This window comes from Elephas maximus, chromosome 11, assembly GCF_024166365.1.
Source record: "Elephas maximus indicus isolate mEleMax1 chromosome 11, mEleMax1 primary haplotype, whole genome shotgun sequence".
Lineage (NCBI taxonomy): Eukaryota > Metazoa > Chordata > Mammalia > Proboscidea > Elephantidae > Elephas > Elephas maximus.
In genome coordinates, this window is record NC_064829.1 from 53,684,501 (window position 1) to 53,708,129 (window position 23,629).

Consider the following 23,629-nt stretch of genomic DNA (forward strand, 5'->3'; position numbering starts at 1 on the left):
AGCGGTGCCCTCTGCTAAGCTGTGTGTTCCTGGGGCTGTATCCACCCTATTGTTATTAGTTGCCATCAGGTCAGCTCTTGCTTACGGCAACCTTATGTATAACAGAACAGAACTTTGTCTGGTCCTGTTCTATCTTCATGATCATTGGTATGTTTGAGTCTATTATTGCACTATTGTGTCAGTCCATCTCACTGAAGGTTTCCCTTGTTTTCACGGGCCCTCCTTTTCTAGTGATTGGTCTTTCCTGATGATATGTCCAAAGTAAGCAAGTTGAAATCTCTCTACTCTCACTTCTAAGGAAAATCCTGTTTGTATTTCTTCTAAGGCTAATTTGTTCATTCTTTTTGGCAGTCCACATCAAGGGGATACCTTTTTCTAATTCACCCAGAAATAACAGAGGCTCTGCCTTTAGATGACTAAAAAAGCACATTGGGACCTTTCAATGACCTTATAAAGAGTAACAGTATCATTATACTATACAGAGATTATTAGACTACAATTCTCAGAAAACAGGAACATTGTTTTGACTAGTGCCCAAATACCTGGTGTAGTAGATGTTCAATAAATACTTGTTGAATTAATGAATAAGAAAATGCAACAAAAATAAATGTTTTATTGACTTTGGCACAAATAGATATTACTTCCCACATCCTGAGGGTATCTATTACCTGGTTCACTTTCTTCTTATTGCCATGAGTGAAGTTCATTTACAAAAGAGAAAAAAAGAGCAATGGAAGGATCTGAATAGACAAACGGTATATTAGGAAGGGAATTATATCAAGTTTTCAGTGAAAACTTGTGTCATTTAGTGGTGTGCCCAAAAGTCAATGTTTTAGGGAGAAGGAGACAACACCAAGTCAAGAGACATGGATTTCAGCACCACTTCTTCTGAACACGTGATAAGGGAGTTTGGGCAAATCACTTGGTCCTCTGAGCATCAACTTCCTTATTTGTGAAGTGGGAGCTTCTCCATCTGCTTCTTGTCATCCATAGGGATGCTGCAAGAGGAAAATAACATAATACATTTCAGTGCTCTTTGCAAAATTTAAAACTACTGAGTACCTTATATAACATGTCTCCTAGTCCATGCCAAACCCTGCATTCTGCAGTGAAAAGGGAACCGTGGAAGTGGCTGAAGGGAACCCCATCCTCACCGTAGTGGTGTCTGCCAGTGTAGGCTTTATCAGTAGGAAATATCTGCATTTATAAGTCATAGCATTAGAAATTTTCTGAAGCTATTCAACAAGCCTTTATTAATCATATACTACCTGCCAGATATGCTATTCTCTGCGGTGGGTGTTACAAAATGCATAGCTTATGACCTCTTGGTGATGATTCCATCGGTTCCATCAGCCACTTTGTTTTAAAGAAACTGTGCAAAATAATAACCCAACCAAGCATCAGAGGATCTAGATCATACCACTTCTTAACAACTGTGATTTCAGCTGAGTTATATGACATCTCTGAGCCTTCATCCTCTCCTCTAGATAAGGGCAGTAAATAGTAGCTATCCTGGAAAGGGTTTTTTGTGTTTTGTTGTTGTTGTTTTCACCCTAGAGACAAATGAGATAAAGTAGATGATAAGCTTTATAAACCATAAAGCAACAAATTACTCTAAGGTGAGGCTGGTTGTTATTATCCAAGGTCACAGAGCTCATTAAAGGGATCCTGGGAAAGTCTGCCACCATGGACCCAGCTTTTCCTCTGTGACCCCTGTGACCTTGAGCAACCTGGGGAAGAGGTAATGGAGCAGCAACTACTACTTTGGAAGAAACAGAATCAAAATATTGAAACTATTGACTCACCCTTAAGGCAGTAAAGAGTTCTTTGGTCTCTGACCTTTTCGCATCCTGGGGCAGTCAATAACCTGGCCACTAGATACAGCGCCTGCCACTAATTTTGATTTGGGAGTAGTTTAACCTTGAACTGAGCTCCAAGTAACCACGGCAACAGGAAGTCAGCTTCTGCATCGAAGGGGCAGGAATCCATAAATCAAGTCCCTAATGCAAACACGGTGTGCAGGTGGAAGTTTGAGGGGATGGATAAGTGGTCTATGAGAAATTACCTTTGAAATATGAGTGACTGTCCCTAGGCAGGCTACAGCACTGTTTCAGAGATTCTTTTTTTCTTCTTCATTCTTTTTTTTTTTTTTTTTTTAATTTATCAATAGAAGTCAACAGGTTACAGCAGAATGTTTTCATATAGGCTGAACTTTTTTTTTTTTATTTCCTCTTGGCTCTGTCTTTTAATTATGAACAGATGTTGGATCCACAAGTTATTAGCATTGTTATTTCCTCCTTTAAAAATGTACTGGCCTCCAGATATGCAAACCTCAGTGCAGTTTGTCCTGTGTTGGGGTTTGGGGATGTTCAGAACACATCTATTAAGCATGCTGTCCATACACTCTGCTTTCTGAATATGACACAGTGATCCTTCCTGGTTCAAAGCCACCCCAGCACAGGATATCTGGACTTCTTTCTGATCAACTTCCAGCCTCAAAAAGCTCCCTCTCATGGGGAATGGGAAGCCAGACTTTTGCTAGGAGGAAACTTTCTAAATCCCCCACCACTCTGCCCTTACCACCCACTTCTGAGGACTTGATTCTGAACTCTTCCAAGTTCCTGTGGTCATTTGAGTACCGCTCCATAGGGCATCAGCCACTACTTGGAATGAAGGGAAACGAAGACTTGTAATGGCCAGCCTGCCCAATGCTCTCTCCCAAGGACGAGACACCTATTTGCACTCTGGAGACCTCTGCACTTGAAGAAGTATTGTGGAATGCAAATGCTGTTAGGTTAACCTTTGCTTAAAGTTTATCTATTATTCTTGCCAGGTATATTTTTTCTAAGATTGTTTCTGTAATCCTCTTGAAACCTAAGAATGTATCAGAAAAGCTCAGAGCTTCTTCCCCCCAACCCTTTTTTTTTTTCTATTTATTTTCAAATTCATCACATGGCAACTAGCAAGCAGTATTATAATCTAGAAAATCCTAAATTACCCAGGGTTTTTGAGACAGCTAAATGGTGACAATCTGAATTATAGGGTGCTTTAAGTGCCATTTTATTCCTTTTAGCGTATTTTGTAACATAAACACTTGAGTAGCAAAGTATGCCCAATAGAGGTATGATCAGATCAACTTTAATGAAATGATGTGGACTGAGACTAATTTGGTTTCTGAACATTTGCATGAAAATGGGTACAACTAAAATGACTAGAAACCAGTTTGTTCCCAAGTGAGAGTTAAATATCTGCCTGCTACTCCTGTTTATGGCCTTCATTCATGCCCTCAGCGTGGTATAATTTCAGCTAAGATCTACCTGCCCAACCTGTGTCCACAGGTGCAAAGATACCGGGTCAGTGAGATTTTCCAAAGGAGCTCTTACATAGTAGACCTCTGATAGCTTAGAGTTACAGGAGTATGTTAGAAAAAGCTTGCCTGCTTCCACTTGACAGGGATACTGCTGTAGAGCAGCAGAAAACCCACATGAGAAATTTCCCTCAGACTTGTGCTGGCTGTTCCTGTTACCAGATCGGTTAGCAGCCAATCATTAAAGCCTATCAGTCCATCTGCCCCAATGCCCATACTCTGATGGAGTATTAGATTTTTTTTTTCCAAACTGTGTTTATTTTCCCAATGTAATTGGCAAAGAATGTTAAATGCACTGTGGACCGCCAGAAGAATGAATAAGTCAGTCTTAGAAGAAATATAACCAGAATGCTCCCTAGGAGAAAGGATGGCAAGACTTCAGCTCACTTAATTTTGGATGTATCATCAGGAAAGACCAATCTTTAAAAAAAGAACATCATGGCTGGTAAAATGGAGGGTCAGTGAAGGCAGAGGAGGCCTTCCACGAGATGGATGGACACAGTGGCCAAAGCAATGGACTCAAAAGTAGCAACCATCATGAAGATGGCACAGGATTGGGCAGTGTTTTGTTTTGTTATATATAGGATCACTATGACTTGGAACAGTATCAACTAACAAAAAAAATTAAAAGGCTTAATACATGTTCATGGTTTTAAAAAAACAAGAAAAAGTCACCAAGCCTCCTGGTATTCTCCTTCCTCAGAACACCTGCTGTGTCTCTTTACAGATGATTTTCTGTGCATTTTACATATATGACATGTCTGTCTCTCATCTATCACTAGCACACCTGTTTTTTGTTTGTTTGTTTGTTTGTTTTCTACTAACAGGGAATACTATACACGTTCACTGCATTTTCCTAATTGTTGTGCCTTGGAATCCTGTTTTCTGTCATGAAATTGAATGCTTGTCTTTCTCCACCTTCCAAATGCAATAAAATTTAAAATACAGAAGAGTGTAATTGGTACTGTTACTCATAACATTTCAAGCTGAAGTCTCAAAGACTGGAATGGAGGGTTATTGTTGTCGTTGTTAGCTGGTGTCAAGTTGGTCCCTAACTCATGGGAGACCCAGGCACAATGGGATGGGACCATTGTGATCCATACGGTTTTTAATGGCTGATTTTTGGAAGTAGATCAACGGGCATTTCTTCATAGTCTGTCTTAGTCTGGGAGCTCTGCTGAAACCTGTTTAGGATCCTAGCAACATACATGCCTCCACTGACAGACAGGTGGTGGCTCCACTTGAGGTGCATTGGCCAAGAATGGAACCCCGGTCTCCTGCATGGAAAGTGTGAATTCTAGCACTGAGCCACCATTGCCCTGGGATGGAAAGTAGGAGGCAGATATTAGAAAGGGCAAATGAAAATGTCAGCATGACTTTCTTCTTTAGGTGGTATCTTAATTATCTAGTGCTGCTATAATAGAAATACCACAGAAATTATTTTCTCGTGGCTTAGGCTAGAAGTCTGAATTCAGAATGCCTGTTTCAGAGGGAGACTTTCTCTGTCAGCTTTGGGGGGAGGTCCTTGTTCCTTGGTTCCTTAAGTGTCTTGGCATCTGTCTTCCCCCTCTCTGCTTCTCTCAGTTGCTTGATTAATTTCTTTTATATCTCCAAAGAGATTGACTTAAGACACACCTCACACCAATACTGTCTCACTGACATGACAAAGATATGAGGCCCTCTGTGTCCTAATGTGAAACATGCTGTCAGCCCCACCACCTGGGGGTGCTGACAGGTTTTAGAGGACAACCATGCAGACCAGGAAGGAGATCTTAGGTTTAGCATCTGGCTACTTGGAAACTTCAAGTTCAGACCTTAGGAGTCATGTGAGTTTAGTCAGTTCACTCTACATCTCTCAGAAATGTGTTCTCCTCACAGGGTCGCTGTGAGTCAGAATTAACTGAATGGCAATGGGTTCATCTTTAAAACTGAGAACACAATAATATTTTCTATATTATTTCACTGTATATTTCAAAGGTTTGTCATGAGGTCCAAATGAAAATGATCTCACTGTAGGGGTGAGATTGCTGCTCTAGGAGGGAACTGTACCACTCAGGGTGAACTCAGGGTGATTAGAATGGAAAAAAAATTCAAGAACTACAGCAATCTAGCGCCAATGTGCTACTGTTATTGCTGCTCCTTTGTTATCTTAAGCCTGCAATGGCATGCAGCCTATAAATGAAGAAGCTTACTACATGGCCATTTGACATGGACTCAGATACCCTCTGCCTCTGGACCTATGCTTGGATGAGATGGAGAGTCTTTTTTTTTTTTTTTCTTTTCTTTGATGTTGAGCTTATAGAAGGTGCCTAGAAGTCCTTGGCCATGTCTAGTGAATGGGAGACAACTGAGCCTTTGGCTACTGGTTGCATTGGACCAGAGGAAGTAGCAGGTTTTAATAGTGAGAGTAGGAATAATAGGAATAGCAATAATGGTAAATAAACACTCAGACTGCAGGGACTCTGTGCCAGACACTGTTCTCAGCACGTTACATGTATCGACTCATTGGATGCTCACAACATTCCCTAGGAAGTAGTACCATCACCGCCCCATTTTTACAGTTAAGGAAACTGAAAGCTTGGAGAGGTTAAGTAACTTGCTGGTGATCACATAGCTGGAAAGTGGCAGAGCCTGGATGCAAGCCCAGGAAACAAGGTTCCAGAACAGCTCTTACAGTTTGTTATATAATAAATCTCCAGGCCCTTGCAAAGGCACCTCACAAGAGTTTACCTAGGCTTTTCAGCATCCTAAACACATAACTTATGATGCAGTTGATGACCAGACTCCCAGAGGCCATCAAATCAGCCCTCACATAGCCAGTGACTGTTACTGCACCCCCGGCCCCACAGTGGCCCTCCCACCTCCAGCAGGCTGGTGTCTTGCCTGGATCGTGCCCATTCTCCATCCATGACATAGTTTATGCCCTTCTCACCAACAAGAGTGTGTTTCCCTCATCCTCACTGCTGCTCCAGCTGGAGCTCCTCAAAGCTTTGCCTCATTTCTTCCGTGCTAATGTCCACATCCTTAGGCTCCCTGAGCCTGTAGGATGATAACACAGAAGCCTGCACCTACCTGTTGCCCAGTCTTTGCTTCTGACTTACTCTTGTCTCCCCAGCCACATGAGGTGAGAAGCCTCATGAAATGGGAGCCTTGTGTGGGGCCGCTTCTCCTTCCCCCTCACTCCCTTCATACCACACACAATGCAGACTCTGTAAAGATGGGCTCAGACCCTCTGAAGGCCAAGGTGTGGCTGACGGGTTCTCTCACTTCTTCAGGCCCAGACCCCCTTCCAGGCAACCATCCAGGAATATTGTCACTCCTCACCTGAACCACAAAACCAAAACCAGTTATGCCTCTTTTTTTTTTTTTTTTTTGCTTTGAAAGTTCTAAAATTTCATTCTCATTGTACCAGAAGGAGGTCAAGTCATTTAACTATCTCCTCAGATCACTTTCAGGTTTTATATTAACTTCCTGTTCTTTCAAGTAACTGGAGGCTTTGGGGTTGTTGTTTTGTAGGGATGCCAAGTCCCCACTTGAAAGCAGACCAGACCCCAGCGCATAGTAAGAACGAGGGCTCAGTGACCACCATGATGACCAGGAAGAAGCCAGCCGCGGTTGACAGTGTTGCAATTCCACCAACCCCAGTGTTATCTCTCCTGGCTGCATCCGCAGCAACTTCGGACACAGGTGGGTACTTTTCAAATGCTTTGGGTTCTCCCCAGGAAAAATGGGTGGGGAGAAGGCCCACTGAGAATGTTCTACCTAATACAGGTAAGAGTTCTCTGCTTAGTTAACCTTCCATAGACATTGAACTTCTGTTACTGTTAGTTGCCATCGACCCGGCTTTTACTCATGGTGACCTTAGGTATTACACAACAAAATGTTGCCTGCTCCTGTGTCATCTTCATGATCATTGGTATGTTTGAGTCCATTGTTGTGGCAATTGTGTCAATCCAAAGCATGGGAGTTCTTTCAGCACTGTGTTTTTCAAGGTGGTAGAAGTCTGAGAGACGGAAGAGTTCTTTTGGGAACTGGAGGCAAGTGGACTTTGATTAAGCTTTAGAAATCATTCTAATACTGGTCCAGTGAGTAACAATTAAATAATAACTGTATTAGCTACTTTTGTCTAGCCTTGTTTATTACTAATCTCTGCATTAAGGGCCTTATGTGTGTAATCTCATAGAACTCTTAACAGAACTGTGTGAAATAAATACTTTTATCCTCATTTTCAGAAGAGCACGCTTAAGAGTTAAGAACATTGACCCAGGATGCTGTGGACAGTCAGGATCTCAACTCATGTCCAAAGCCCATGCTCTCAACTGCTGTGGTTCACTACCTCCCTTGCTGACCAGACTTGGGAGACAGTAATCACTGAATTTCTCTGAGGTCTTGCTTCATTCCTCTACCCCCGTGATTCATAAAAGCCTCAGTAGGCACCAGACTCTTCTCTGGTGGTCAATAATATATAAATTCCTTATTCAGCCACCCCGGGTTCTCTGCATCTGGCCCCTTCCACCTCTGTCGTCCTGTACACCCCACACTATCTCCCATTAGCCCCCACACCAACCTCCACTTTGCCAAGCTCACCCTTGCCACCAGGAAGGCAGGCCTTGGACTTGGCCTAATGCTTGTCCTTGGCAACAGCCTTATCCAATTCTGATTCACATTCTGCAGATCTTTAAGGCCCAGCTAGTCACAGCTCCTCTGAGGTCCTATAATATCCAGTCTTTACCACTCATTTACCACCTGCTCATAAACTATATTAAGAAATGTCTTCTCTTTAACTTTGTCTCCCCTGTAACAAAATTGTATGTACCCGAAAGGCAGAGTCCATGGCCTAGTTTCTTGTTATCTTCCAGGCACACAGAATGATGACATGTTCTATAAGCATTTGTTGAATTAACACATTAGTAAATGTTAAGCACATTGCAGCATTTAGAAGTGCCTATTGTGACTGAAAGCTCAAGAAGAGACTTATAATTGATATTTGGTCCAAGCTCATCTTCTAATTCAGCAGGTTGCTTTGAGCAGAGAACTCAGTCTATTTACCTGCCTCCCTCATGGAAATCACTGGTAATCAGAAAATTGAGCTCCATTGACATAACAGAAATAAGTATTTAGAATGACACTTTTCAAATAGTTTTCAACAAAATATTAATAGATGCATGTAAAACCAACAGCCAACATCATTCTTAATGAAGGGAGGCTGAAAACGTTCCTCTTGAGAACAGGAACAAGACAAGGACGCCCTTTATCACCGTTCATATTTAACATTATACTGGAAGTTCTAGCAGAGCAATAAAGCAAGAAAAGAAATAAAGGGCATCCAAACTGGTAATGAAGAAGTTAAGCTGTCCCTATTTGTGGATGATATGATACTGTCCATAGAAAACCCAAAAGACTCCATGAGAAAACTACAGTAACTTATAGAAAGATTCAGCAAAAGAGCAGGATACAAGATAAACATCCAAAAATCAGTTGGATTCCTATACACCAATAAAGAGAACGATGAAAAGGAAATCGGGAAAACAATACCATTTATAATAGCCCCTAAAAAAATAAAACACTTAGGGATAAATCTAACCAGGGACGTAAAAGACCTATACAAAGAAAACTACAAAATATTACTGCAAGAAACCAAGAGAGATTTACATAAATGGAAAAACATAGCATGCTCATGAATAGGCAGACTCAATGTTATGAAAATGACAGTTCTACCCCAAGCAAATTGCAAATACATTGCAATCCTGATCCAAATACCAACAACATTTTTCAAAGAGATGGAAAAACTAATCATTAACTTTTATAAGGAAAGAGAAGAAGCCCGGAGAAGTAAAGCACTACTGAAGAAGAAGAATAAAGTAGTAGAACTCACACTGCCTAAGCTCAGAACCTGCTATACAGCTATGGTAGTCAAAACGCCTGGTACTGGTACTGGTACAATGGCAGATACGTTGACCAATGGAATAGAATTGAGAACCCAGATGTAAATCCATCCACCTGTGGTCACCTGCTCTTTGAGAAGGGCCCAAGATCCATCAAATGGGGAAAAGACAGTCTTTTTAACAAATGGTGCTGGCAAAACTGCATGTCCATCTGCAAAAAAATGAAACAGGACCCATACCTCACATCATACACAAAAACTAATATACAATGGATCAAAGACCTAAATATAAAGCCAAAAAGTATGAAGTTCATAGAAGAAAAGATAAGATCAACACTAGAGGCCCTAATACATGGCATTAACAGGATACAAACCATAACCAACAATACACAAACTCCAGAAGATAAGTTAGATAACTGGGATTTTCTAAAAATTAAACACTTACGCTCAACAAAAGACTTCACCAAAAGACTTAAAAAAGAACCTACAGACTGGGAAAGAAATTTGGGCTTTTACAAATCAGACAAAAGTCTAATCTCTAAAATTTACAGGAAAATCCAACACCTCTACAACAAAAAGACAAATAATCCAATTTTAAAAAAATGGACAAAGGAAATAAACAGACACTTCCCCAAAGAAGACAGTCAAATGGCCAACAACCAACACATGAGGAAATGCTTGGGATCACTAGCCATTAGAGAAATGCAAATCAAAACCACAATGAGATACCATCTCACCCCAGCATTGCTGGCACAATCCAGAAAAAAACAGGAAATAACAAATGGTGGAGAGGCTGCGAGGAGATTGAAACTCTTATGCACTGCTGGCAGGAAAGCAAAATGATAAAACCATTTTGGAAAATGATATGGCACTTCCTTAGAAAGCTAGAAATAGAAATAACCATATGATCCAGCAATCCCACTCCTAGGAATATATCCTAGAGAAATAAGAGTCGTCACACAAATAGACATATGCACACCCATGTTCACTGCAACATTGTCCACAATAGCAAAAAGATGGAAACAACTTAGATGCCCATCAACAGATGAATGGATAAACAAACTGTGGTACATACACACAAAGGAGTATTACACAATGATTAAAAAACAATGATGAGTCTGTGAAGCTTCTCATAACATGGATGAATCTGGAGAGCATTATCCTGAGTGAAATAAGTCAATCACAAAAGGACAAATATATATGAGACCACTACTGTAAAAACCTGTGAAAAGGTTTACACACAAAAAGAAATAATCTTTGATGGTTACAAGGGAGGGGAAGGGTAGGGATGGAAAAACACTAAGTAGACAATAGATAAGTAGTAACTTTGGTGAAGGGTAAGACAGTACACAATACTGGGGATGCCAGCACAACTTATACAAGGCAAGGTCATGGAAGCTCCATAGAGACATCCGCACTCCCTGAGAGACCGAATTGCTGGGCTGAGGGCTGTGGGGACCGTGATCTCAGGGAACATCTAGCTGACTTGGCATAATATAGTTTATAAAGAAAATATTCTACATTCTACTTTGGTGAGTAGTGTCTGGGGTCTTATAAGCCTATGAGTGGCCATCCAGGATACTCCACTGGTCTCACCCCTGCGGGAGAAAGGGAAAATAAAGAAAATTAAACATACAAGGGAAAGGTTAGTCGAAAGGGCTAATGGACCACATCTACCACGGCCTCCACCAGACTGAGTCCAGTACAGCTTGATGGTGCCCCGCTACCACCACTGACTGATCTGACAGAAATCATAATAGAGGGTCCTGGACAGAGCTGGAGGAAAATGTAGAACAAAATTCTAACTCACAAAAAAGGACCAGACTCACTGGCCTGACAGAGACTGGAGAAACTCCAAGACTATGTCCCCTGGACACTTTTTTAACTCCATAATTAAGTCATTCCCAAGGTTCACCCTTCACCGAAAGATTAGACAGCCCCATAAAACAAAATGAGACTAAGGGAGCACAAAAGCCTAGGGGTAAGGACTAGAAGGCAGGAGGGGACAGGAAAGCTGGTAATAGGGAACCCAAGGTCGAGAAGGAGAGTGTTGACATATCATGGGGTTGTTAACGAATGTCATAAAACAGTATGTGTACTAACTGTTAAATGAGAAGCTAGTTTGTTCTGTAAAGCTTTATCTAAAGTACAATAAAAAAGAGAAAAAATATATATTAATAGATGCTTTATAGGAAATAATGTTTTTGTAGTTAAGTAAATGTCAGGAATGATGTTAATCTTCCTTCCTGTGGGACTTTTCAGAGCCTTTAATTGACCAATGTGCATTGTGAGGCTCCAAGAGGGGGACAGGTAGAATTTCACAATCTTTGGCCCCAAAACCAACTTTTCTGGGAATATCTCATAACAGCTCTTGGAAATGGTATTCTCTCTGGCAGTTTGGGAAATCTTGCTCTGAGGGAATGGGTTCATCTCTCAACTGTGATAATGAATCTTCACAGCTTTCATAAACTCTGAGCAAAATGAAACTTTTTGGTGGAAGTGCTGGGTGAAATGGTACCAGTATAATAGGAGGCTAGAGGAGGGGCAGTCACAGAAGTCAGTGAAAGAAGCTGCCCTGAAATTTGTGGAGTAGTAGCATCTTAGTGGGAGGGCATTCCAGCCAGAGAGGGCAATGTGGGCAGAGTCCTAGAGTGGAACTCAGGGAAGACATCATTTGGCTGGAGTGAAAGACTCAGGCCATGTCTGCACTACGCACCCAGATTATTGCTTATTCGACCTTGTCAGTTAAGCATTGGAGACCTCCCTTTATGTATTTAGAAACTAGCATGTTTGTTTCTGCCTTTTGTTGCCAAGCACAGATATTTCCCAGGGGCAAAAGGCAGGTGGTCCCCAATTTTCCTTCCCTGCACTCTTTCCGTTCAGTGTGAGAGAACTCGTTCTTGGGATGACGAGCTTATATGGGCTTTCCTCCTCTATTGTACTCAGTAAATAATTTACAAATATGCCAAGCAGGCAGTAGGAACAGGTGGGTATTAAAGTTTTAAACCAGCCTCTCTGGTAATCAGAAGAGCCAAAAACTCTCCTGTTCAGGATGCAGGAATGGGCTGTTTGTTTTTTGGCAGAATGAAGTGAGACCCTCATGAGAATTTCTCAGCATTGTTCCATTTCCAGGTCTCAGGCTGCTGAACAGAACTTTTGGGGAAAAAAACAGGCCAGAGATCTACCCCAGGTGCTGGAAGCCAGACTTTCTTGAGGTTTCATTCCCCAAAGATAAACGGCTTCCCACAAACCTGAGAGAGTTTGGAACTCACACACTGGGCTTGCGTCCAACACCGTTGCTTCACATGTGAAGAAATTGACGCCTACTAAGATTAAATGATTTGCCTGAGGTCACACAATTGGATTGGAACCCAAATTTCTTGATTTACCGCCTGATTGCCAGTGGAATTTCATTTCTGTCCTAAGCCAGTGTTAGCAAAGGCAGATTTCATTCTCCCTAGCCATGGACTCTTACTTCTATTGGAGAACAGAGTGTGCGAAACTCTTATTTTGATGGGGTGGATGACTTTAACCAGAGCCGAACACTTATTGTTGTTGTTAGTTACCACTGAGTGGACTCAACTCATGGTAACCTTGTGTATAATAGAACGAAAAGTTGTCTGGTCCTATGCCATCTTCATAGTCATTGGTATGTTCAGGTCCATTGTTGTAGCCAGTCTGTCAATCCATTTCACTGAGGGTTTCTCATTTTTGTTGGCCCTCTTCTTTACCAAACATGGTGTCTTTTTCTAGCAATTGGTCTTTGCTGATGACATGTCCAAAGTAAGTGAGCCAAAGTCTCACCATTCTCACTTCCAAGGAGCATTCTGGTTGTATAGTAGGTAGTTAATAAATAGTTTCTGGGTTTGATTTCATTTAATTGGATGCTTGGACAGTAGTCACCTATATTTCTGATGAGATAGCTCACTTAACTTTTGTTTTCTTTGATCCTTTTCTTCATCTTTCCCTATAAGCAAGGCAATTTACAATTACTTCTAGTCAGATGCAAAAGTCAGCTTATTTTCCAACAGGTCATCCTTTCTACAGAATGGTTTAATGACCCAGACAATTGCAGGGGAAAAAGAAAAGTAAAGCTAAGTGGCTTATTAAAAAAAAACAAAATCAAATCCACTGCTGTTGAGTCTACTCCTATCACAGCAACTCTATAGGGCAGAGTAGAGCCGGCCCATAAGGTTTCCAAGGCTGTAATTTTTACGGAAGCAGACTGTCACATCTTTCTCCTGCGGAGCCGCTGGTGGGTTCGAACCACCAACCTTTCGGTTAGCAGTCAAGCGCTTTAACCACTGTGCCACCAGGGCTCCTAAGTGGCTTATAAAGCAAAGTTAATTTAAGAAATCGCTTATTGAGATAAAAAGAAACTTAAATAGCTCAATTAACTAGAATTTCCTTTCATTTAAAAAAAAAATGGATGCTAAAGTGCCTAGAAAACAAAAATCCTCACAACTGGACCAATGAGCAACATCATGATAAACAGAGAAAACACTGAAGTTGTCAGGGATTTCATTTTTCTTGGCTCCACAATCAACAGCCATGGAAGCAGCAGTCAAGAAATCAAACGATGCATTGCATTGGGTAAATCTCCTCCAAAGAACCTCTTCAAAGTGTTGAAGAGCAAAGATGTCACCCTGAAGACTAAGGTGTGCCTGACCCAAGCCATGGTATTTTCAATCGCATCATATGCATGTGAAAGCTGGACGATGAATAAGGAAGACCGAAGAAGAATTGATGCCTTTGAATTGTGGTGTTGGCAAAGAATATTGAATATACCACGGACTGCCAAATGAATGAATAAATCTGTCTTGGAAGAAGTACAACCAGAATGCTCCTTAGAAGCAAGGATGCTGAGACTGCGTCTTACATACTTTGGACATGTTGTCAGGAGGGATCAGTCTCTGGAGAAGGACATCATGCTTGGCAAAGTACAGGGTCAGCGGAAAAGAGGAAGACCCTCAAGAAGGTGGATTGACACAGTGGCTGCAACAATGGGCTCCAGCATAACGATTGTAAGGATGGCTCAGGACCAGGCAGTGTTTCGTTCTGTTGTGCATAGGGTCGCTATGAGTCGGAACTGACTTGACTGCACCTAACGACCACAACAACAAAGTGCCTAGAACAGTTCCTGACACATAGTGTAAAAGATGCCCAATAATTAATCACTGAATGAAATGAATGATTGAAAGCAGTAGCTGTGTGCTTATACAGTACTAAACATGGTGGGAGACATCTGACAAAACAAACTGTCTTGGAATCACTTAAACAATCAAATGGAAAACGTTTGAGAGACACGTTGTAGACTTTCGGTAAATCCTTGCCAAATAATTAATCAATCTCAACAATATATTTTGAAACAGGTGATCTTTGGTGAAAAGAAAAAAAATTTAAAGGAACACTTTCCCCTTTGTTTTATACATGTTGCAGTGTGGGAGAAATGAATGCGGGCCAAAGGTTTAAAACTATGTCTTTTATAGCTCAGGAATATGTGTGTGTGTGTGTGTGTGTGTTTCTGAATGTGTGAGTACAAACCACGCCTGTTGACGTCGAATTGATTCAACTCATGGTGACCTTATAGGACAGAGTAAAACTGCCCCATACTGTTTCCTGGGCAGAAATCTTTATGGGAGCAGATTGCCAGGCCTTTTCTCCTATGGAGCAGCTGGTGGGTTCGAACTACCACCTTTTGGTTGGCAGCCAAGCGCTTAGCCACTGCACTACTAGGGCCCCAAATTTCTTGTTGTTTAAGGCAATTTTTTAGCTTCTCAGAGTCTGAGAGAAATGTTGACTATGAAATTATTGATTTGTAAACAGGGACAGGACAGGAGCTACAGAAGAGGGTGGCGGACTAAGAACATGTCAGCTGTGAACTCCTGGGAGGGAGGGATGGTGGTGGCTGCCACCGGTGCTCAAACAGGTCAACCTCTGTGATCAAACTGCTCAATAGTTATTGACTCCCTGAGTCCTCTGGTACAGCAGAGGAGGCCTGATTCCAGGGAGCACTGCATAATTATTGTGAGTGATTAAGGCTAATGCAGTCAAAGCTTCAATAAATTTTGTTCAAAGTGATGCATAATTTGAAACAATGTCTATTACACAAGCCCAATAATGATTTAATAACCATATCAGATAATCCATACCTGATTAAGTCAGGCTAATTTCTCTGATCTTCTACTTATTGAACAACTTCCCAGGGAGGTCATGCAATGTGTGAAGAATTTATGATTTTAATATTGAACCATCCCCCCACTCCCACCCCCTTGTATTGAAGATGAGACTGTATTAACAAAGAGACAAGAATGGTTCAGTGGTAGAATTCTCACCTTCTGTGCAGGAGACCTTGGTTCGATTCTCGGCCAAAGCATTTCATGCATAGCTACCACCCATCTGCCAGTGGAGGCTTGCATGATGCAAGCTCAGGGGAGCTTCCAGATCAAGATGGACTAGGAAGAAAGGCCTGAGGATCTACTCCCCAAAATTAGCCAAAATTGGTCCAGAATTAGCCTATCTATGGACCAAAATGGTTAGATCCACAACCAATCACGGGATGGCTCAAGACCGGGCAGCATTTTGTTCTGTTGTGCATAGGGTCACCGTGAGTCAAGGGCCAAATCAGTAATAGCTAACAACAAGAGCATATTAACAAGCAGATTCCAAATTCTGATAACAACTCAGTAAAACATTAAGAAGATAAAATCCCTATGGATCTGCACTAAAAGTCTAAACTAGGAATGGTGGAAAGAGAAGCAGGCTTTTCCTTCTTGGACACATAATCCTCTCTCTCTCTCTCTCTCTTTCACTCACTCACTCTCCTACATATACACAAAAACACAAACACGCACAGATATTCTCTCATCTTAAATCCAAGGAGAGAAAAAGGAAAAACATGTATCAAGGATTCTATCACCAAATTCCAATGACTCAAGGTACAGCCCAGTTGCAGATAACAGGGGCAAGCAGAGTGAGCATGGCTCATGGTTTGTGTCTGTTTCATATCAAAGATAATCTATTATTCTCTCAGATATGTGATCTTCCTTGTTTCAAACTACCAGAGCCTATGTGTTGGTGAAAATGTTTAAATTATACAAGTCTATTTAATTTAGGGACTGATACTAGGTAACCCTTTTAGTTATTAACCAAGCTACCAGCCCAAGCAGAATTGGCTGATACTTGTAATCAAGATACAAAGCCTTAAACGTGAAATCATAATTACCTTTACAACTGAAAGCACAAATTCTTAGTCCTAATGCATCTAGAATAAAATCTAGAATGCTAGTAGCTGAAACAAAATAATCGTGAAAACTGCCTCTAGCTCTCAAATTCTACAATCCCTGATTTTTCTCCTAACCAACTGCCACCAAGGAGGAGGAGCCCAGAATAATATAATAAAATTCAGGTGCAAAAAAGCAGCCAACAGGAATTTAAGAATTATAAGATTATTTATTTTGCTTGATTTTGTCCTGTGTGGAATCATGAGCTGAAATTTCTATCCAAAATAACAGGTCCATTCAACCAAAAGTCTTGTCTTTGAAAAGAGCCAAAATAAAGCAAATGTGCAAGGTAATAGGATTTGGAACAGACAAGAGCAATAAGTGTACAAATTAAAGAAATCTTCAAATGTAAAATAAATTCCTACAAGGCCTGATTAATCACTTAAAATATACAATAGAAAACTTTCAACAAAGATCATCGACAAGCAAAGCTTTATTTTAAAAACAAATCATTAAAATCATTTGAAAAGTGCTACCCATAAGCCCTTGTTGAAGCAGCACAAAATGACTATGGATTTGCTTAGAGAACTATATTGAATGTGACAAGCTCATGAAAAGCCCTCTCCCCCTGGACTTGAGGGTCTCTGAGTGGTATAAATGGGTTAACTCTAGGGAGTTAATACTATAACTTCTATGGATACATTTTTCTAAAAAGTAGAAAAGATTAAACCCTGGTGGCACAGTAGTTAAGAACTCAGCTGGTAACCAAAAGGTCAGCAGTTTAGATCCACCAGCCACTCCTTAGAAACCGTAGGGAGCAGGTCTACTCTGTTCTGTAGGGTCCCTATGAGTCAGAATCGACAGCGACGGGTTTGGTTGGTTGGTTGGTTGGTTGGTTGGTTTTGGTACTAACCTAAAGGTTGACAGTTCAAACCCACCCAGTGGTTCTGTGGAAGAAAGGCCTGGCAATCTGCTTCCGTAAGGATTACAACCAAGAAAACAGTATGGAGCACAGTTCTGCTCTGTAACACATGGAGCCACCATAAGTTGAAATTGACTTGATGGCAACAGGTTTGGTTCATTTTTTTCTCTGTACTGTGAGCCATTAAGGGACCCAGCAGGGTTGGAGCTGCTGTGCTTCTCTGAAGACTCCCTCACACCTAAGGCCTTCAGAAAAACTTCCAAAATTTTTAAATTTTCACCCAAAAAGCAATAGGCTCTTGTGTGACTTAATCTGGACATCCTAGATCTCTATCCGAGCCATTCCTGAAGCCAAAGCTATGAACATCCCAGAGAAGCACCAGACTCTGCAGAATCTGGTCCCTGCCTTCTGCTCCTGCTACATCTCTTTGGAAATTTCAGCCAGCACCAAACTCCTTTGGGCTGTGCACTGTCAGCGTTTAATTTTCAGAAAGTTAAAAAGTCATGCTGGAGATCCGTTTAACTCTTCAGTGAGGAAGCCAGCACAGCGTTAAAGCAGGTTCAAAGGAGAATTAGAGGAACAGAGGATTATAGGAACATAGGCATTGGAGAAAGAATGTTGGGCTAAGATTGCTCACTTATTTTATTGCCCTACTGGGCAATAAAATCATTATCTTCTGCATCTTTACTGGGCAAAAATCTACAAGTTACAAGTTAACGTGTAACTTAACAGAGTCTGGGCCCTCGATTGGTAGTAGATAGTGAATTCAACGAGGATACATTTCCCTAGATAATTAATAATCCTTAATAATACAGGCCTGTGAAACAATGTGCCAGTGAAACACGGAAAGGGCATGCAGGCTTCTATTTGCTGTGCTTCCAGTTTTGGATTTTTTTCATAACACCACACCTGGGTCTTGCAATGCTCAAGTTGAACTCGTATGTTCTTGCATCAGATTGCCTGCATTCAAATTTAAGTTTTGAACTTACCAACTGGGTGAGCTCAGATGTCAGTCTTCACAGCTATAAAATGAGGCAAAGGATATCACTTCGTGTGGAGGACTGTGGAGAGGAATACATGAGATAATCCTTATGACACTCTTAACAAAGTGCCTGGCATATAATAAGAGTTTGGCAAATGGGTCATGTTGCTGCGGCTGTTGTTGTTATTATTATCTGTTCACACCCGGGAATGGTTCTCTCCTTTGCCCACCCTTTAACCCATTTGGCTGCCTAATTCATGATTATTCTTCAAAACTCAGCCAAGGTGCCTTCAACTTTAAGACGCGTTACCTGACACCCACTTGGAAAACCATCTCACAGTTAAGTTGGATACCCCTTCCTCTGTGCCTCCATGGCACCCTGTAGGCCCACTGGTCATTGATCCATGGCCATTAAACCCATTGGTCATGGATCCCTGCATTTAGTACAGTGTCTGTGCTCATGCCTGTGTCCCACTAGACTGTCCACTCCTCTATTGTCAGAACTTACTCAGCTTTATATCCCCATTACCTTGCCCTGAGGTGGGCGAATATAGGTAATCATTAAAGATTGGTCAAAGTGCATTGAAAGACAAATGTTTCCTGCACAAAACCATCCAGTGCATGAAGACGCAGACTCTAGCATTACATTCATTAGGGCTAAGAGGCAATGACTTACCTTTATTTCCACATCAGCACCATAAACAGCAAATTATCCTTTGTGAATGCTCGGCAGTGGGAGCCACCTGAGAGAGACTTCTGGGGCCTCCAGCCTCATTTTTGGCAGTAATGGCAGCCCAGTTTCTGGCTAACACATCAGGGTATCCTTGGGGAAGATTATTTTCAAGTTAAAGAGTCAGTTTATATGGCATGGCATATGCAGTTATGAGTCTGTGTTCTTTCAGAGAGAGAAGGAAGAATATATACACATAGGTGTTTTCTTTCATTTACTCAGAAGTTCTGTGTGGTTTACAGAGGATGCACTGAACGGAACCCTGAAGATTACATCGACCTACTCTGTGTTTTAATTGTTCTGTATGTGATAGCCTTACATTGTGGCTAGAGTATTGATTCCCCTAAAAAAGCCACGACCTGTTCCTATTTAAGTTTTGTCTCATTCAATGAGTCTTGAGTATCCCATAAATTCCCAGAACTGGGTTATATGGGATGCAAATAAAAGAAACAAAACCCAGGAGTGCTACTTTTGAGCAACTTGTAATCATATCTGGGTGTTCAGAACCTCCTACAGTGCCAAGTGCATAGTAGATACTTAATAAACAGGTCTGGACTTAATTTAACTCATTTGTTGGTTTTGTCTTGTTTGTTTGTTTCTCCAGAGCTGAGATCTTAGGAAAGACAGAAGGTGACAGATTTGGAAGTTCTGTATCTGTGAGAAATTTAACTCAATTTATCTTCTCTGGATGCTTTGCACAGATGATGCTCCGAAGCACCTAGTGCCACAGTCAGACCCTCTTAAAAATAGAGTAACGATAATAATACATTTTATCTCTTTCCCAGTGATAATATCATTCACACCTCCATTGAAGCCCAGTAGGAGGTTTAGCTGTGAGGCACCCTACGCAGGGGGAGTCAGGTGCGATTATTTTAATGAGGACTCCACACTCGGATGAAATGCAGAAAAGAAAATCTTCCACACGTGAAGCGATTTCTATTAAGATACTCATTTTATATCAAATATTCAAGCTCCTCTTTATAAATGGCAGAGAATGAAAGGCCTCTTCCAGGGGCAGATTTTATGCAGCAAAGAGCGAAAGGGCACAAATATTTTATGATCGGTTTTGAGATGAAAGTGCTGTGCCTGATTTGCTCACTGGCTCTTTCCACTTCCAGAAGTCTAATTAGATTGTTGGTTTAATGGTGGCAAGATAATTTAGTGGCAACCGAAAGCAACTGTGTTAATGAGAAGGGGGGACAGGGCTTTGGGTTTCCTGTAATTAATGGAGAGTGTTTTAAAAACTTCTTGGTTCCAGTGAAGTTGTCGTACTCAGCCCAGCTGCTAAGAAGGGGGGAATGTCTTTCCCACTCATTGCTGCAGAAATGGCCTCAGTCATCATGCAAGAACTGTAATGACTGTCATTAGGAATGATCTTTAGTGGTCCAGGCAGGCTATAACCAAAAAAAAAAACCCCATTGCCGTCAAGCCAATTCTGACTCTTAGCAACTCTGTAGGGCAGAGTAGAACCTCCCTATAGGGTTTCCAAGGCTGTAATCTTTATGGAAGCAGACTGCCACATGTTTCTTCCATGGAGTCCTTGGTGGGTTTGAGCCACCGACCTTTGGGATCACAGCCAAGTGTTTAACAACTGCACCACTAGGGCAGATCTGAAAAAGCAGAGACAGAGATAAAGGAGGCAATGATAGACAAAGAATAGAGGGAGGATTGTGAAACAAGTGTGGCAAAGACAGTGAGAGATCGCTTGCCCCTGTGTCTTTCCATTCTACCCATGGGAGCCATTAGATAATCCCAGGGCATCCCCCAGGGGGTCTCCTTCTTCTGCTTCTTAAACGGGAATAGACTAGAAAAGACTGAATTGGAAAAGATGAGAAGGGGCCTTTGCCAACTCCTTCATTTTACAGGTAAGAAAATCGAGTTCAGAGAGGTGAACTGAATTACAAATATTACCTAACTAGGAGTTAGGAGGAGTCATTGGGTGGTGCAAAAGGTTAACATGCGTGGCTGCTGCCTGGAAGGTTGGAGGTTCAAGTCTACCCACAGGCCCCTTAGAAGAAGGGCCTGGTGGTCTACTTCCAAAAATTCAGCATCGAAAACCCTGAGGAGCACAGTTCTACTCTGACACACATGGGGTCACCATGAGTTGGAGTTGGCTTGGTGGGAACTGGTGGTAGGAGTTCGTAAAGCTGGACTCTTTCTTGCCATCATACTGAGGCATGGTGGAAGCTGGCTTGGAATTCAAGGATCAGGGTTATTGTACAGGCTGCAGTACTTGTTAGTTTATTCTCTTAGATAAGTCACTAATTCTTACTGAGACTTCTGAGTCTCAGTTTTCCCATCACTGAAGTGGGAAAAATAATTTCTACCTTTTTGGCAGTGGCAAGAAAGAAACAAAATAGCAGATGAAAACACCTATCACCTATGCTTTCATGTCAAAAACAGTCATGACTCAGATCATAAGATCCGTCAACTGTCTTTCGGGGTTTTATCCTCAGCCCCCCTCTAAAGACCCTTATCCAAGCACTCCTACCCTTGAGAATATTCATTGTCATGTCAAGCTGATTGTACTCGGACTTGTAGAAGACTTTGTCACAAATTGTCAAATACTATTTAAGCACCTGCCACACTGCATTCAATTCTATGAATGACAGATAAATTAGCCCCTGCCGAAGAGGCCTTCCAGGCTATTTGGGAAGACCTGACTCCAAAACATGAGATGACCGCATAATATTTTAAAACAGATCGAATAACAGTCTGAGACAGTAGCAGAGCTATCACGGAGCAATTGATTGGTCATTAATTTCCAACCAGACAGTACTAACAGAGTTCTGAGGACAGCAAGATGATCTGGGAAGAGAAGAGTTGAGATGGACTTCTAAGGATGGGTTGGATTACATAAGCAGGAAGGACAGGTTTACAAATTTTCTGAAACAGGAGTGGAAATAATGACAGATGAGTTTGGAAGAGAAGTTCTGGGTTAATACATAGAACACCTGAAATTCTAGAAAAAAGCATGGTGACCATTTAGAAGGGCCAAGACCAAAACCCAAACCAGTTGCTGTAGAGTTGATTCCAACTCATGGTTATCCCACATGTTTCAAAGTAGAATCGGCCTCCAAAGGGTTTTCATGGCTGTGACCTTTTGGAAATAGGTCACCGGCTCATTCTACCGAGATGCCTCTTGGATGGGTTCAAACCACCAACCTTTTGTTAGTAGCCCAGCACTTAACTGTTTGAGCCACCCAGGGACTCCTTTGAAAGGGCAGAGGTAGCAAAATGTCGACCATGGACCAGTAGCTGTCTGTAGTTGTGTTTTGGTTGGCCTACAAAGGTTTATTCTTTTTTTTTTTTAATTAGCAGCATTAAATATCAGAAGATTTATATAATAATTAAGAGTCCTGGCATTTTGAAACTCTATCTGGCAAATTTGGTCTCAGGTTCCTATCTGGAAACAATTGGTTGAAACTGAATAATATTTGCCTCCTTTAAATGGGGAATAATTTTTTAGTTTCTCATACTCTACCCTCATCTTTTTTTCATCATCCTGATGAACTTTACTCATATCAGCTGTCTGGCTCCCCAAGGGAACCATTGAAGGCATTTAAGCTGGAGAAAGCAACAGAATCAAAACAATGTGTAGAGATATTTAATCTACCACAAGTAACGTGTAATTTGTGGTAATATCTTTTGTTATTTAATTATGGAATTCGGGGATGGAAGAGGCCTTTGAGATTGTGTGATTGAGAGAAATTTGGCACTCTGACGCAGTCAGTAGTAGAAAATTGACAGAGAAACCCAGGTTTTTCTCACTCCTTACCAAACTCACAGTCTTCTTTGCTTTCATAAGACAATATGATATAAAACTGGCTTTGCAATAGGGCAGCCCTTGCTTGAATCCTTAAGCCCACCCCTTCTGAGATGTGCAGTCTTGGGAAAAATTACTCAACCTCTCAGGTCTCAGTTTTCATCTCTGTACAATGGCAACACTAATGTCCCCATGTGATTGAGGAAACACACGGAAAGTACTGCAGCCTACACCGTCGGTTCTCCAAAAATATTAGTCCCTTCTCCTTTGTTTCATATGGGGGCAGGAATGATGTGTTCCATTTAGTTTGTATGATCTATGTTATGATACAAAGAGTAAACCCAAACCCACTGCCATCAAGTCGATTTTGACTCATAATGACCCTATAGGACAGAGTAGAACTGCCCCATAGAGTTTCCAAGGAGCACCTGGTGGATTTGAACTGCTGACCTTTTGGTTAGCAGCTGTAGCTCTTAACCACTATGCCACCATGGTTTCCATACAAAGGGTTGATGTTACAAAAATGATTGTTGAGTGAATGATCGAAAACCACTCATACCTCCACTAACAAAAGTAAAAGTCCATTTTCTCCCCTCTCCAGCACCCCAGATCTCTAAAGTATGACATCTGTTTTTTTTTTTTTTTTTTTCTTTCTTTTCCAACACCCTTTGGATCTGTTCATTAGTTTTATGAGGTCTGCTTTTGAATGGGAAGTAAGGGCAGAGCTCAACACTTCCCACCTCTCTCTGAGTGTC

The 23,629-nt window shown here is 41.4% G+C and overlaps 1 protein-coding gene across 2 annotated transcripts in view; it reads left to right on the top strand.

Moving 5' to 3' along the window:
• The window catches only part of SETBP1 (SET binding protein 1), a 431,426-nt gene that overhangs the window by 389,347 nt on the left and 18,450 nt on the right, over positions 1–23,629 (top strand). For both annotated transcript variants that reach the window (XM_049900517.1, XM_049900519.1), the window contains one exon: positions 6,884–7,054. In XM_049900517.1, the coding sequence (XP_049756474.1) occupies positions 6,884–7,054 (171 nt within the window). The remainder of the gene's footprint in view (positions 1–6,883; positions 7,055–23,629) is intronic.